At 55.1% G+C, this 13,865-nt stretch overlaps 1 protein-coding gene and 1 long non-coding RNA gene across 5 annotated transcripts in view; both read left to right on the forward strand.

Moving 5' to 3' along the window:
* afg3l2 (AFG3-like AAA ATPase 2) overlaps window positions 1-13,643 on the forward strand; it is a 15,352-nt gene extending 1,709 nt beyond the window's left edge. For 2 of the 4 annotated variants that reach the window (XM_037762959.1, XM_037762960.1), the window contains exons 3-18: window positions 1,623-1,722; window positions 2,330-2,398; window positions 3,038-3,207; window positions 3,378-3,530; window positions 3,669-3,743; window positions 4,029-4,153; window positions 4,237-4,510; window positions 5,243-5,380; window positions 5,486-5,639; window positions 5,715-5,822; window positions 6,386-6,511; window positions 6,593-6,703; window positions 11,616-11,731; window positions 11,952-12,152; window positions 12,970-13,164; window positions 13,261-13,643. In XM_037762959.1, coding sequence (XP_037618887.1) covers window positions 1,623-1,722; window positions 2,330-2,398; window positions 3,038-3,207; window positions 3,378-3,530; window positions 3,669-3,743; window positions 4,029-4,153; window positions 4,237-4,510; window positions 5,243-5,380; window positions 5,486-5,639; window positions 5,715-5,822; window positions 6,386-6,511; window positions 6,593-6,703; window positions 11,616-11,731; window positions 11,952-12,152; window positions 12,970-13,164; window positions 13,261-13,500 — 2,355 coding nt within the window. In that variant the 3' untranslated portion in view covers window positions 13,501-13,643. The remainder of the gene's footprint in view (window positions 1-1,622; window positions 1,723-2,329; window positions 2,399-3,037; window positions 3,208-3,377; window positions 3,531-3,668; window positions 3,744-4,028; window positions 4,154-4,236; window positions 4,511-5,242; window positions 5,381-5,485; window positions 5,640-5,714; window positions 5,823-6,385; window positions 6,512-6,592; window positions 6,704-11,615; window positions 11,732-11,951; window positions 12,153-12,969; window positions 13,165-13,260) is intronic. The other 2 variants (XM_037762961.1, XM_037762962.1) reach the window with 2 other exon arrangements.
* LOC119484262 lies at window positions 9,705-11,603 on the forward strand. The gene is made up of 3 exons (XR_005205934.1): window positions 9,705-9,724; window positions 10,045-10,124; window positions 10,985-11,603. It is a non-coding gene; the product is annotated as an uncharacterized LOC119484262 (long non-coding RNA).
* Window positions 13,644-13,865: the final 222 nt, after the last annotated feature.

Genomic DNA, 13,865 nt, shown 5'->3' on the forward strand with positions numbered 1-13,865 from the left:
ACGTTCAGGAACCTCCGTATAACAGCAGCTGGATGAATGTGACGTTCAGGAACCTCCGTATAACAGCAGCTGGATGAATGTGACGTTCAGGAACCTCCGTATAACAGCAGCTGGATGAATGTGACGTTCAGGAACCTCCGTATAACAGCAGCTGGATGAATGTGACGTTCAGGAACCTCCGTAAAACAGCAGCTGGATGAATGTGACGTTCAGGAACCTCCGTAAAACAGCAGCTGGATGAATGTGACGTTCAGGAACCTCCGTATAACAGCAGCTGGATGAATGTGACGTTCAGGAACCTCCGTAAAACAGCAACTGGATGAATGTGACGTTCAGGAACCTCCGTATAACAGCAGCTGGATGAATGTGACGTTCAGGAACCTCCGTAAAACAGCAGCTGGATGAATGTGACGTTCAGGAACCTCCGTATAACAGCAGCTGGATGATGTGCAGCCTCCTCTCAGTCCACTAAGAGTTCTTTAGTGGATTAGTGGGTTTTTATGCTTTAATCTGTCTGCAGCTCATCTCAGAACTCCGTTTAACAGATGTGGGTCGAAACCAACACTCTCCTGTCTCCACTGTACACACAACACACAGCCACGTCACCTGAGAACATTAATACTAATAATAATGATAACCAGGGCTGTCTGGAGATACGACCCCGTTGGTACCGATGGATCCATCAGGTTCTGTAGTTTCAGATGATACCAGAATCTCCACTGAGCCCGTTACGACCTCTGACAGACAGAGCAGCGGCCCGGTCCGCTGGCGGGCTGTCACATCTGTAAGAGTTTAATTAAAACTCGGTTCAGTACGGCACAACGTTATATCACCATACTAATAACTAATGCTGGATATGAGTAATGTGGTGGGATTATTCCTTCTTCCATGGGTTATTTTGTGATTTATTCATCAACAACAAGAGTCCCACTAATGAACACAGAAATCTCTAAACCTCTGAGATCTAACGGGACTTTAGGGTAAACAAACATGGCCGACGGCGGGCAGGAAGAACTAGTGATGTTAGTTTTTACTTTGTAGTGAAGACTGATGAAGGACGGATGAAGTCACGGAGACACGTTAAATAATCACTGATGAACAAGTTGCTCCTCCGTCTCTGAGCTCCATCTCACTACTACTTTATGCTTTACGTTTAGCATTAGGTCACGCGCTAGCCGCGGCCGCCATTACGGCGCTGGTTGTCTTTCCTTCTTCAGTCAGCTCGGTTCTCTATCGGCTGTCGTTCTTTCAAATGTGACTGCATCATCGGCTGTCCTCGGGCTTCCCCACATACAACAGGATATCCCGAGGGTTACCAGGACCGGAGCAGCGAGCGGGTTCGGTCTCCGAGGCCCGGGTCGGTCCCTGCGGCCCGGGTCGGTCTCTGAGGCCCGGGTCGGTCCCTGAGGCCCGGGTCGGTCTCTGAGGCCCGGGTCGGTGCTCCGGTCCTGAACGCATCAAACTTTGCACATGCATCAGAATTGGTGAATATTTATATATTATACGGGACTCACGGATAGGTTTGGCAAAACGGCTCGATAGCGCCCCCTATACCCTTTTGATAAAGCAGCTACTGATGTCCGCAGACGTTTACCGACATCTATCCACTTCCTGTCTGTCAGGTGACGTGTTCAACCACGGCGGGACAGGTAGAGAGGGGGCGGAGCCTGCTGAGTGACCTGCTGGGAGAATACAGGAGACTGAGCTCCAGACCACCGAAAGGTACAGGACTACTGCTTCCACTGCTCCCACTCCTCCCACTCCTCCCACTGCTCCCTCTGCTCCCTCTGCTCCCTCTGCTCCCACTGCTCCCACTCCTCCCACTGCTCCCTCTGCTCCCACTGCTCCCACTCCTCCCACTCCTCCCTCTGCTCCCACTCCTCCCACTCTTCCCACCTCTCCCACTCCTCCCACTGCTCCCACTCCTCCCACTCCTCCCACTCCTCCCACTGCTCCCTCTGCTCCCACTCCTCCCACTCCTCCCTCCGCTCCCACTGTTCCCTCTGCTCCCACTGCTCCCACTCCTCCCACTCCTCCCTCCGCTCCCACTGCTCCCACTCCTCCCACTGCTCCCTCTGCTCCCACTGCTCCCACTCCTCCCACTCCTCCCTCTGCTCCCACTGCTCCCACTCCTCCCACTCCTCCCTCTGCTCCCACTGCTCCCACTCCTCCCACTCCTCCCACTCTTCCCACCTCTCCCACTCCTCCCACCGCTCCCATTGCTCCCACTCCTGGTGTTTACCATTAGTTAAATGCAGACGTTATATTTCCTGTGATGATGATGATGATGGAAGTTGACTCAGTTCTCTCGTGTTTTCTTCTTCTTCAGGTTTTGAGAAATATTTTCCAGAAAGTCAGAAAACTCAAAAAAACACTGAAGCTGAAACAGCAACCAAAGGTAGAAACTACCGACGTCTACCGACAGCTACTGACATCTATCGACAGCTACCGTCGTCTACAGACGTCTACCGACAGCTACCGACAGCTACTGACATCTATCGACAGCTACCGTCGTCTACAGACGTCTACCGACAGCTACCGACAGCTACCGACATCTATCGACAGCTACCGTCGTCTACAGACGTCTACCGACAGTTACCGACAGCTACCGTCATCTACCGACAGCTACCTACATCTACCGACAGCTACCGACAGCTACCGTCATCTACCGACAGCTACCGTCATCTACCGTCATCTACCGCCATCTACCGACATCTACCGACATCTACCGACAGCTACCGTCATCTACCGACAGCTACCGACATCTACCGACAGCTACCGTCATCTACCGTCATCTACCGACAGCTACCGACAGCTACCGACATCTACCGACAGCTACCGACAGCTACCGTCATCTACCGACAGCTACCGTCATCTACCGTCATCTACCGACAGCTACCGACAGCTACCGACAGCTACCGTCATCTACCGTCATCTACCGACAGCTACCGACAGCTACCGATGTCTATCGACCTCCTGTCTCCAGACTCAACTGAATGTTACCTGATTGATGGATTTTTTTCTGTTCTGTTCCCAGAGGCCAAACCTGCCAACGGTCAGAGAGCTTCTGGGAGGTCAGCGGGAGGAGAAGGAGGAGCAGGTGAAGGTGGAGGAGGAGGTGGAGGAGGACCTGGAGGAGGACCTGGAGGGGCTGGAAAACGAGGAGGCCGTAGGGAGGAGTCACACTGGTATAGCCGGCTGCAGAAGGTCAGTGTGGTGGACAAAGAGATCAGTTTGTGTTCTTGTCCTCTGACTCCGGCTCCACCTGTAAAGGAGCTGCTCAGCTGTCACCTGGTCACCTGATCACCTGCTCACCTGGTCACCTGGTCACCTGGTCACCTGGTGGTGTGGATCTGATCTCAGATGTGTTGTTTCAGGGTGATGTTCCCTGGGATGATAAAGAGTTCCGGATGTACTTCCTGAGCGGAGCGGCGTTCTGGACCACCGTCACCTATTTTTTCTTCTTCAGGGACGGAGGACGAGAGGTCACCTGGAAGGATTTTGTCAACAACTACCTGTCCAAAGGAGTGGTGAGGACAACACCTTTAACACCATTAACCTGATCCCCATACAGTTACTGAACTGTCCCACTCACTCAAAGTACAGCAGTATGTAACTGTAGTACTACAGACGGTGGTATAACAGGAGGTGTTTGTTTTGTTCACCAGGTCGACCGGTTAGAGGTGGTCAACAAGCGTTATGTTAAAGTGGTCTTCTCTCAGGGCAAGATGCCGGTGGACGGGGTGAGTTACAAACTGTTCATACAAACTGAACCTCCTCATCAGTGCAGGATTTACAGTTCATATCTCTCAGTCAGTAGTTACCTACTCATCAATTGACAACTCCGTAGGGTATGTCAGATGTGTTGACCATGCCGGAGGTAACTGACAAACCAAGTTCAAAGAAATGGCATATTTTCCATCGTTCCACCGACTGGCTGCTGGAGGAGTGTTTAGAGAATTTAGTTGTTTTAGTGAACGAACATGAAGGGAAGCAGGAGATTCAGACTGTCTCTTTGTCTCTTTCAGCAGTATGTGTGGTTCAACATCGGCAGTGTGGACACGTTTGAGAGGAATCTGGAGACGGCTCAGTACGAGCTCGGCATCGAGGGAGAGAACAGACTGCCGGTGGTTTATTCCACCGAGAGCGACGGGTGAGGAACGTTATGTTCACCACACAGCACCGGTTCATACAAGTTTAGGTTTCTACTCTAATGTTCGTCCTTCCCATCCTCAGCACCTTCCTCCTGAGCATGCTCCCCACGGTACTCATCATCGGCTTCCTGCTGTTCATGCTGCGGCGGGGCCCGGCGGGGGCGGGGCGTCCCGGCCGGGGAATGGGCGGGCTGTTCAGCGTCAGCGAGACGACAGCCAAAATCCTAAAAGATGAGATCGATGTGAAGTTCAAAGACGTGGCGGGCTGCGAGGAGGCCAAGCTGGAGATCATGGAGTTCGTCAACTTCCTGAAGAACCCCAAACAGTACCAGGATCTGGGTGCCAAGATCCCCAAGGTGAGGGCGGGGCCAAGATCCCCCAGGTGAGGGCGGGGTCAAGATCCCCGAGGTGAGGGCGGGGTCAGGATATCCGAGGTGAGGGCGGGGTCAGGATATCCGAGTTGAGGGCGGGGTCAAGATATCCGAGGTGAGGGCGGGGTCAAGATATCCGAGTTGAGGGCAGGGTCAGGATATCCGAGGTGAGGGCGGGGTCAGGATATCCGAGTTGAGGGCGGGGTCAAGATATCCGAGGTGAGGGCGGGGTCAGGATATCCGAGGTGAGGGCGGGGTCAGGATATCCGAGGTGAGGGCGGGGTCAAGATATCCGAGTTGAGGGCGGGGTCAAGATATCCGAGGTGAGGGCGGGGTCAGGATATCCGAGGTGAGGGCGGGGTCAGGATATCCGAGTTGAGGGCGGGGTCAAGATATCCGAGGTGAGGGCGGGGTCAGGATATCCGAGTTGAGGGCGGGGTCAAGATATCCGAGGTGAGGGCGGGGTCAACATATCCGAGTTGAGGGCGGGGTCAAGATATCCGAGGTGAGGGCGGGGTCAACATATCCGAGTTGAGGGCGGGGTCAAGATATCCGAGGTGAGGGCGGGGTCAACATATCCTGAGGTGAAGGTGGGAACGGGACCTCGGAGGCGAGGACCGGGACCTCTGAGGCGAGGACAGGGACCTCTGAGGCGAGGACAGGGACCTCTGAGGCGAGGGTGGGGTTCAGCAGTTAATGGTTGTTTATCATGTGTAGGGCGCCATCTTGACGGGTCCTCCAGGAACAGGAAAGACTCTTCTGGCCAAAGCAACGGCCGGCGAGGCCAACGTACCGTTCATCACCGTCAACGGCTCCGAGTTCCTGGAGATGTTCGTGGGCGTCGGCCCCGCCAGGGTGAGGAACACGTCTCTGATGAGCCAAAAGTAGAATTCAATTCAATGTAGCAGAGCAGCTGACCTTTGACCTTTTAGAGTCATCCTGATGTCACTTCCTGTGCAGGTCAGAGATCTGTTCGTCATGGCGAGGAAGAACGCTCCCTGCATCCTCTTCATCGATGAGATCGACGCCGTGGGACGAAAACGAGGACGAGGGAACTTCGGAGGACAGAGCGAGCAGGAGAACACGCTGAACCAGCTGCTGGTGGAGATGGACGGTGGGTGAAGGGCATCATGGGAAAGAACCACGTTCTAGATCAGACTCTGAGGTCTCACTCCTCTCTGTTCTTCAGGGTTCAACACGGCCACCAACGTTGTGGTTCTAGCAGGAACCAACAGACCCGACATCCTGGACCCGGCTCTGATGAGACCCGGACGCTTCGACAGACAGATCTACATCGGTAAGGAGAGTCTCTGCTTCTCCGTCTCTGGTTCTCCGTCTCTGGTTCTCCGTCTCTGGTTCTCCGTCTCTGGTTCTCCGTCTCTGGTTCTCCGTCTCTGCTTCTCCGTCTCTGGTTCTCCGTCTCTGCTTCTCCGTCTCTGCTTCTCCGCTCTGCTTCTCCGTCTCTGGTTCTTCTTACAGTGTGTGTTACAGTGTGTGTGTGTGTGTGTGTGTGTGTGTGTGTGTGTGTGTGTGTGTGTGTGTGTGTGTGTTACAGTGTGTGTGTGTGTGTGTGTGTTACAGTGTGTGTTACAGTGTGTGTTACAGTGTGTGTGTGTGTGTTACAGTGTGTGTGTGTGTGTTACTGTGTGTGTGTGTTACAGTGTGTGTGTGTGTGTGTGTGTGTGTGTTACAGTGTGTGTTACAGTGTGTGTGTGTGTGTGTGTGTTACAGTGTGTGTTACAGTGTGTGTTACAGTGTGTGTTACAGTGTGTGTGTGTGTGTTACAGTGTGTGTTACAGTGTGTGTTACAGTGTGTGTGTGTGTTACAGTGTGTGTGTGTGTGTGTGTGTGGTGTCTCAGGTCCTCCGGACATTAAAGGACGGGCGTCCATCTTTAAAGTCCACCTCCGTCCTCTGAAGCTGGAGGTCGACTTGGACAAAGACGCTCTGGCGAGGAAGATGGCCGCCCTCACACCTGGATTCTCAGGTAAACACACCGTGTGATGTTCTCTCAGCCAATCAGCCGCAGCGTCCGCGTGCTTCACCCTCCCTGCTCTCTGTCTGCCAGGTGCCGACATCGCCAACGTGTGCAACGAGGCGGCTCTGATCGCCGCTCGCCACCTCTCAGACGCCATCAACCACAAACACTTTGAACAGGCCATCGAGAGAGTCATCGGAGGTGAGCGCCATCTAACGCCAGCTAACGCCAGGTAACGCTAGGTTACGCCGGCTAACGCCAGCTAACACCAGGTATCGCCGGCTAACGCCAGCTAACACCAGCTAACGCCAGGTAACGCTAGGTTACGCCGGCTAACACCAGCTAACGCCAGCTAACGCCAGCTAACACCAGCTAACGCCAGCTAACACCAGGTATCGCCGGCTAACGCCAGGTAACGCTAGGTTACGCCAGCTAACGCCAGCTAACACCAGGTATCGCCGGCTAACGCCAGCTAACGCCAGCTAACACCAGCTAACGCCAGGTAATGCTAGGTTACGCCGGCTAACGTCAGCTAACACCAGCTAACGCCAGGTAACGCTAGGTTACGCCGGCTAACGCCAGGTAACGCTAGGTTACGCCGGCTAACGCCAGCTAACACCAGGTATCGCCGGCTAACGCCAGCTAACACCAGCTAACGCCAGGTAACGCTAGGTTACGCCGGCTAACGCCAGCTAACACCAGGTATCGCCGGCTAACGCCAGCTAACGCCAGGTTACGCCAGCTAACGCCAGGTAACGCCAGGTAACGCTAGGTTACGCCAGCTAACGCCAGGTAACGCTAGGTTACGCCGGCTAACGCCAGGTAACGCCAGGTTACGCCGGCTAACGCCAGCTAACACCAGGTATCGCCGGCTAACACCAGCTAACGCCAGGTAACGCTAGGTTACGCCGGCTAACGCCAGCTAACGCCAGGTAAGGCTAGGTTACGCCGGCTAACGGCAGCTAACACCAGGTAACGCCAGGTAACGCTAGGTTACGCCGGCTAACGCCAGCTAACGCCAGGTAACGCTAGGTTACGCCGGGTAACGCTAGGTTACGCCGGCTAACGGCAGCTAACGCCAGGTAACGCTAGGTTACGCCGGCTAACGCCAGCTAACACCAGGTATCGCCGGCTAACGCCAGGTAACGCTAGGTTACGCCGGCTAACGCCAGCTAACGCTAGGTTACGCCGGCTAACGCCAGGTAACGCTAGGTTACGCCGACTAACGCCAGCTATCACCAGGTATCGCCGGCTAACGCCAGCTAACGCCAGGTAACGCTAGGTTACGCCAGCTAACGCCAGGTAACGCCAGGTAACGCTAGGTTACGCCAGCTAACGCCAGGTAACGCCAGGTAACGCCAGGTAACGCTAGGTTACGCCGGCTAATGCCAGCTAACACCAGGTATCGCTGGCTAACGCCAGGTAACGCTAGGTTACGCCGGCTAACGCCAGGTAACGCCAGGTAACGCTAGGTTACGCCAGCTAACGCCAGGTAACGCCGGCTAACGCCAGGTAACGCTAGGTTACGCCGGCTAACGCCAGGTAACGCCAGGTAACGCTAGGTTATGCCGGCTAACGCTAGGTTACGCCGGCTAATGCCAGGTAACGCCAGGTAACGCTAGGTTACGCCGGCTAACGCCAGCTAACACCAGCTAACGCCAGCTAACACCAGGTATCGCCGGCTAACACCAGCTAACGCTAGGTTACGCCAGTTAACGCCAGCTAATGCCAGGTAACGCTAGGTTACGCCGGCTAACGGCAGCTAACACCAGGTAACGTTAGGTAACGCCAGGTTACGCCGGCTAACGCCAGGTAACGCTAGGTTACGCCGGGTAACGCTAGGTTACGCCGGGTAACGCTAGGTTACGCCGGCTAACGCCAGGTAACGCTAGGTTATGCCGGCTAACGCTAGTTTACGCCGGCTAATGCCAGGTAACGCCAGGTAACGCTAGGTTACGCCGGCTAACGCCAGCTAACACCAGCTAACGCCAGCTAACACCAGGTATCGCCGGCTAACACCAGCTAACGCCAGGTAACGCTAGGTTACGCCAGCTAACGCCAGCTAACACCAGCTAACGCCAGCTAACACCAGGTATCGCCGGCTAACACCAGCTAACGCCAGGTAACGCTAGGTTACGCCAGCTAACGCCAGCTAATGCCAGGTAACGCTAGGTTACGCCGGCTAACGGCAGCTAACACCAGGTAACGCTAGGTTACGCCGGCTAACGCCAGCTAACGCCAGGTAACGCTAGGTTACGCCGGGTAACGCTAGGTTACGCCGGCTAACGCCAGGTAACGCTAGGTTACGCCGGCTAACGCCAGCTAACACCAGGTATCGCCGGCTAACGCCAGGTAACGCTAGGTTACGCCGGCTAACGCCAGCTAACGCCAGGTAACGCTAGGTTACGCCGGCTAACGCCAGCTAACACCAGGTATCGCCGGCTAACGCCAGCTAACACCAGGTATCGCTGGCTAACGCCAGGTAACGCTAGGTTACGCCGACTAACGCCAGCTATCACCAGGTATCGCCGGCTAACGCCAGGTAACGCTAGGTTACGCCAGCTAACGCCAGGTAACGCCAGGTAACGCTAGGTTACGCCGGCTAACGCCAGCTAACACCAGGTATCGCCGGCTAACGCCAGCTAACGCCAGGTAACGCTAGGTTACGCCAGCTAACGCCAGCCAACGCCAGGTAACGCTAGGTTACGCCAGCTAACGCCAGGTAACGCTAGGTTACGCCGGCTAACACCAGCTAACGCCAGGTAACGCTAGGTTACGCCGGCTAACACCAGGTAACGCCAGGTAACGCTAGGTTACGCCAGGTTACGCCGGCTAATGCCAGCTAACACCAGGTATCGCCGGCTAACGCCAGGTAACGCTAGGTTACGCCAGCTAACGCCAGGTAACGCTAGGTTACGCCGGCTAACGCCAGCTAACACCAGGTATCGCCGGCTAATGCCAGGTAACGCTAGGTTACGCCGGCTAACGCCAGGCAACGCTAGGTATCGCCGGCTAACGCCAGGTAACACCAGGTAACGCTAGGTTACGCCAGCTAACGCCAGGTAACGCTAGGTTACGCCGGCTAACACCAGCTAACGCCAGGTAACGCTAGGTTACGCCGGCTAACACCAGGTAACGCCAGGTAACGCTAGGTTACGCCAGGTTACGCCGGCTAATGCCAGCTAACACCAGGTATCGCCGGCTAACGCCAGGTAACGCTAGGTTACGCCAGCTAACGCCAGGTAACGCTAGGTTACGCCGGCTAACGCCAGCTAACACCAGGTATCGCCGGCTAATGCCAGGTAACGCTAGGTTACGCCGGCTAACGCCAGGCAACGCTAGGTATCGCCGGCTAACGCCAGCTAACGCTAGGTAACGCCAGCCAACGCCAGGTAACTATAGGTAACGCCGGCTAATGCCAGATAACGCCAGCTAACGCTAGCTAACGCCAGCTAACGCCAGGTAACTATAGGTAACGCCGGCTAACGCAAGCTAATGCCAGATAATGCCAGCTAACGCTAGGTAACGCCGGCTAACGCTAGGTAACGCCGGCTAACGCTAGGTAACGCCGGCTAACGCTAGCTAATGCCAGATAATGCCAGCTAACGCCAGCTAACGCCAGGTAACGCTAGGTAACGCCAGCTAACGCCAGGTAACTATAGGTAACGCCGGCTAACGCAAGCTAATGCCAGATAATGCCAGCTAACGCCAGCTAACGCCAGGTAACGCTAGGTAACGCCAGGTAACGCCAGGTTACGCCAGCTAACACCAGGTATCGCCGGCTAACGCCAGGTAACGCTAGGTTACGCCGGCTAACGCCAGCTAACACCAGGTATCGCCGGCTAACGCCAGCTAACGCCAGGTAACGCTAGGTAACGCTAGGTTACGCCAGCTAACGCCAGGTAACGCCAGCTAACGCCAGGTAACGCTAGGTTACGCAGGCTAACGCCAGCCAACGCCAGGTAACGCTAGGTTACGCCAGCTAACGCCAGCTAACGCCAGGTAACGCTAGGTTACGCCGGCTAACGCCAGCTAACACCAGGTATCGCCGGCTAACGCCAGCTAACGCCAGGTAACGCTAGGTTACGCCAGCTAACGCCAGCCAACGCCTGCTAACGCCAGCCAACGCCAGGTAACGCTAGGTATCGCCAGCTAACGCCAGGTAACTATAGGTAACGCCGGCTAACGCAAGCTAACTCTAGGTAACGCCAGCCAACACCAGGTAACTATAGGTAACGCCGGCTAATGCCAGATAACGCCAGCTAACGCTAGGTAACGCCAGCTAACGCCAGGTAACTATAGGTAACGCCGGCTAACGCAAGCTAATGCCAGATAACGCTAGGTAACGCCAGCTAATGCTAGGTAACGCTGGCTAACGCTAGCTTACGCCAGCTAACGCTAGGTAACGCCAGGTAACGCCGGCTATCGCTAGCTTACGCCAGCTAACGCCAGGTAATGCCAGCTAATGCTAGGTAATGCCAGCTAACGCTAGGTAACGCCAGCTAACGCTAGGTAACGCCAGCTAACGCTAGCTTACGCCAGCTAACGCCAGGTAACGCCAGCTAACGCTAGGTAACGCCAGGTAATGCCAGCTAACGCCAGGTAACGCCGGCTAACGCTAGCTTACGCCAGCTAACGTCAGCTAACGCTAGGTAATGCCAGCTAACGCTAGGTAACGCCGGCTAACGCTGGGTAACGTCGGCTAACGCTAGGTAACGCCGGCTAAGGCTAGGTAACGCCGGCTAACGCTAGGTAACGCCGGCTAACGCTAGGTAACGCCGGCTAACGCTAGGTAACGCCAGGTAACGCCGGCTAACGCTAGCTTACGCCAGCTAACGCCAGGTAATGCCAGCTAACGCCAGCTAACGCTAGGTAACGCCAGCTAACGCTAGGTAACGCCAGCTAATGCCGGCTAACGCTAGCTTACGCCAGCTAACACCAGGTAATGCTAGGTAACGCCAGCTAATGCTAGGTAACGCCAGCTAACGCTAGGTAACGCCAGCTAATGCCAGCTAACGCCACCGACACGCATGGAGGAAACACTCTGACCAATCAGGAGGCCGGTCGTTGAATGAGGTCACGTTGTTGTTTAGAGAGCATCATTGTGTTGCAGGTCTGGAGAAGAAGACTCAGGTCCTGCAGCCGGAGGAGAAGAAGACGGTGGCGTACCACGAGGCCGGTCACGCCGTCGCCGGTTGGTTCCTGGAGCACGCCGACCCTCTGCTGAAGGTCACACTTCCTGTTTAATGATCATCGTACCGGTTTAAGATTTGAACACCAGTTTGAGTTCTAACTAATACTACAATACCCATGATCCTCAGCTGCTGTTGCTACGGAGACGGTTGAAGTGTAGTAGTAGTCATTTCCTCTGTTAATGATTGTTTACAGCATGAACCTGAACAACTACATCTCCCATGATGCTTTAGTCCCCATGTTGTTATCTGTGCAGGTGTCCATCATCCCCAGAGGGAAGGGGCTGGGTTACGCCCAGTACCTGCCCAAAGAGCAGTACCTGTACACCAAGGAGCAGCTGCTGGACCGCATGTGCATGACTCTGGGGGGGCGGGTCTCCGAGGAGATCTTCTTTGGCCGGATCACCACCGGAGCTCAGGACGACCTCCGCAAGGTCACCCAGAGCGCCTACGCACAGGTCAGAGGTCACGCAGGTCAATGTAGTCCATGAACCAGGTCCAGGGTAGACCTGGTCTGTGACGGAGCTCTTTAATGTAGTCAGTGAACCAGGTCCAGGGTAGACCTGGTCTGTGACGGAGCTCTTTAATGTAGTCAGTGAACCAGGTCCAGGGTAGACCTGGTCTGTGATGGAGCTCTTTAATGTAGATACTGAACCAGGTCCAGGGTGGACCTGGTCTGTGATGGAGCTCTTTAATGTAGTCAGTGAACCAGGTCCAGGGTAGACCTGGTCTGTGATGGAGCTCTTTAATGTAGATATTGAACCAGGTCCAGGGTGGACCTGGTCTGTGATGGAGCTCTTTAATGTAGTCCATGAACCAGGTCCAGGGTAGACCTGGTCTGTGATGGAGCTCTTTAATGTAGTCCATGAACCAGGTCCAGGGTAGACCTGGACTGTGACGGAGCTCTTTAATGTAGTCAGTGAACCAGGTCCTGGGTAGACCTGGTCTGTGATGGAGCTCTTTAATGTAGTCAGTGAACCAGGTCCTGGGTAGACCTGGTCTGTGATGGAGCTCTTTAATGTAGTCAGTGAACCAGGTCCTGGGTAGACCTGGTCTGTGATGGAGCTCTTTAATGTAGTCAGTGAACCAGGTCCTGGGTAGACCTGGTCTGTGATGGAGCTCTTTAATGTAGTCAGTGAACCAGGTCCTGGGTAGACATGGACTGTGACAGAGCTCTTTAATGTAGTCCATGAACCAGGTCCAGGGTAGACCTGGACCCAGCAGGTGTTTCCTGTTCCGGTCTGACCCATGTATGGTTCTGGTGTTCTGCTGCAGATCGTTCAGTTCGGGATGAACTCGAAGGTGGGCCAGGTGTCCTTCGACCTCCCCCGGCAGGGTGACATGGTTCTGGAGAAACCTTACAGCGAAGCCACGGCCCGTCTCATCGACACCGAGGTCCGAACCCTCATCTCGGAGGCCCACCAGAGAACCCGCCGCCTGCTAAGCGACAAGAAGCCCGAGGTGGAGAAGGTACCGTGGAGAACCGTTCTCTGGTCTAGAACAGCGGTGTCAGGGTTCTAGGTCATTCTCAGACCCTGTTCTCTGTGTTCCCGTGTGGTTCTGCAGGTGGCGCTGCGGCTGCTGGAGAAGGAGGTTCTGGATAAGAGCGACATGGTGGAGCTGCTGGGGAAACGTCCGTTCGCAGAGAAGTCGACCTACGAGGAGTTCGTGGAGGGAACCGGCGGCGAGGACGAGGACACGACGCTGCCGGAGGGTCTGAAGGACTGGAACCGGGAGAGGAAGGACAGGGAGGAGAGCCCGGACGAGCAGGTGGCCCGCCAGATCTCTGGAGGAATGCCTTTCTAGAACCTTTGAGAACCTGGTCCGTCTGGATGTCTAGAACCGACTCTGCACCAGGTCTATACCCGACAGCGTTCTGTTGGATGTCTGGGTTCTACCACCATCCTGTACCCGTCCAACCCTTCCACTACAACTGATCTACGGTTCTACAGTCACCTCGAGACCACCTTCAAGGTCTAGAACCCTCTCACTGAGTTCTGCTTGGAACCATCACACACAGTTCTAGAACCTTCACTTCAGCTCTGACCTCACGGAACCATCACACACAGTTTCTGTGGAGGGAAATCTACAATGTTCTGGAGTTGTAGCTGCTGTTGTAGAACCCGGCGTCGGGTTCCGTAGACCTGTTCTTCCTCCTGACGTAGAACCCG

Source organism: Sebastes umbrosus, unplaced genomic scaffold (assembly GCF_015220745.1).
Source record: "Sebastes umbrosus isolate fSebUmb1 unplaced genomic scaffold, fSebUmb1.pri scaffold_121_arrow_ctg1, whole genome shotgun sequence".
In the NCBI taxonomy this organism is placed as follows: domain Eukaryota; kingdom Metazoa; phylum Chordata; class Actinopteri; order Perciformes; family Sebastidae; genus Sebastes; species Sebastes umbrosus.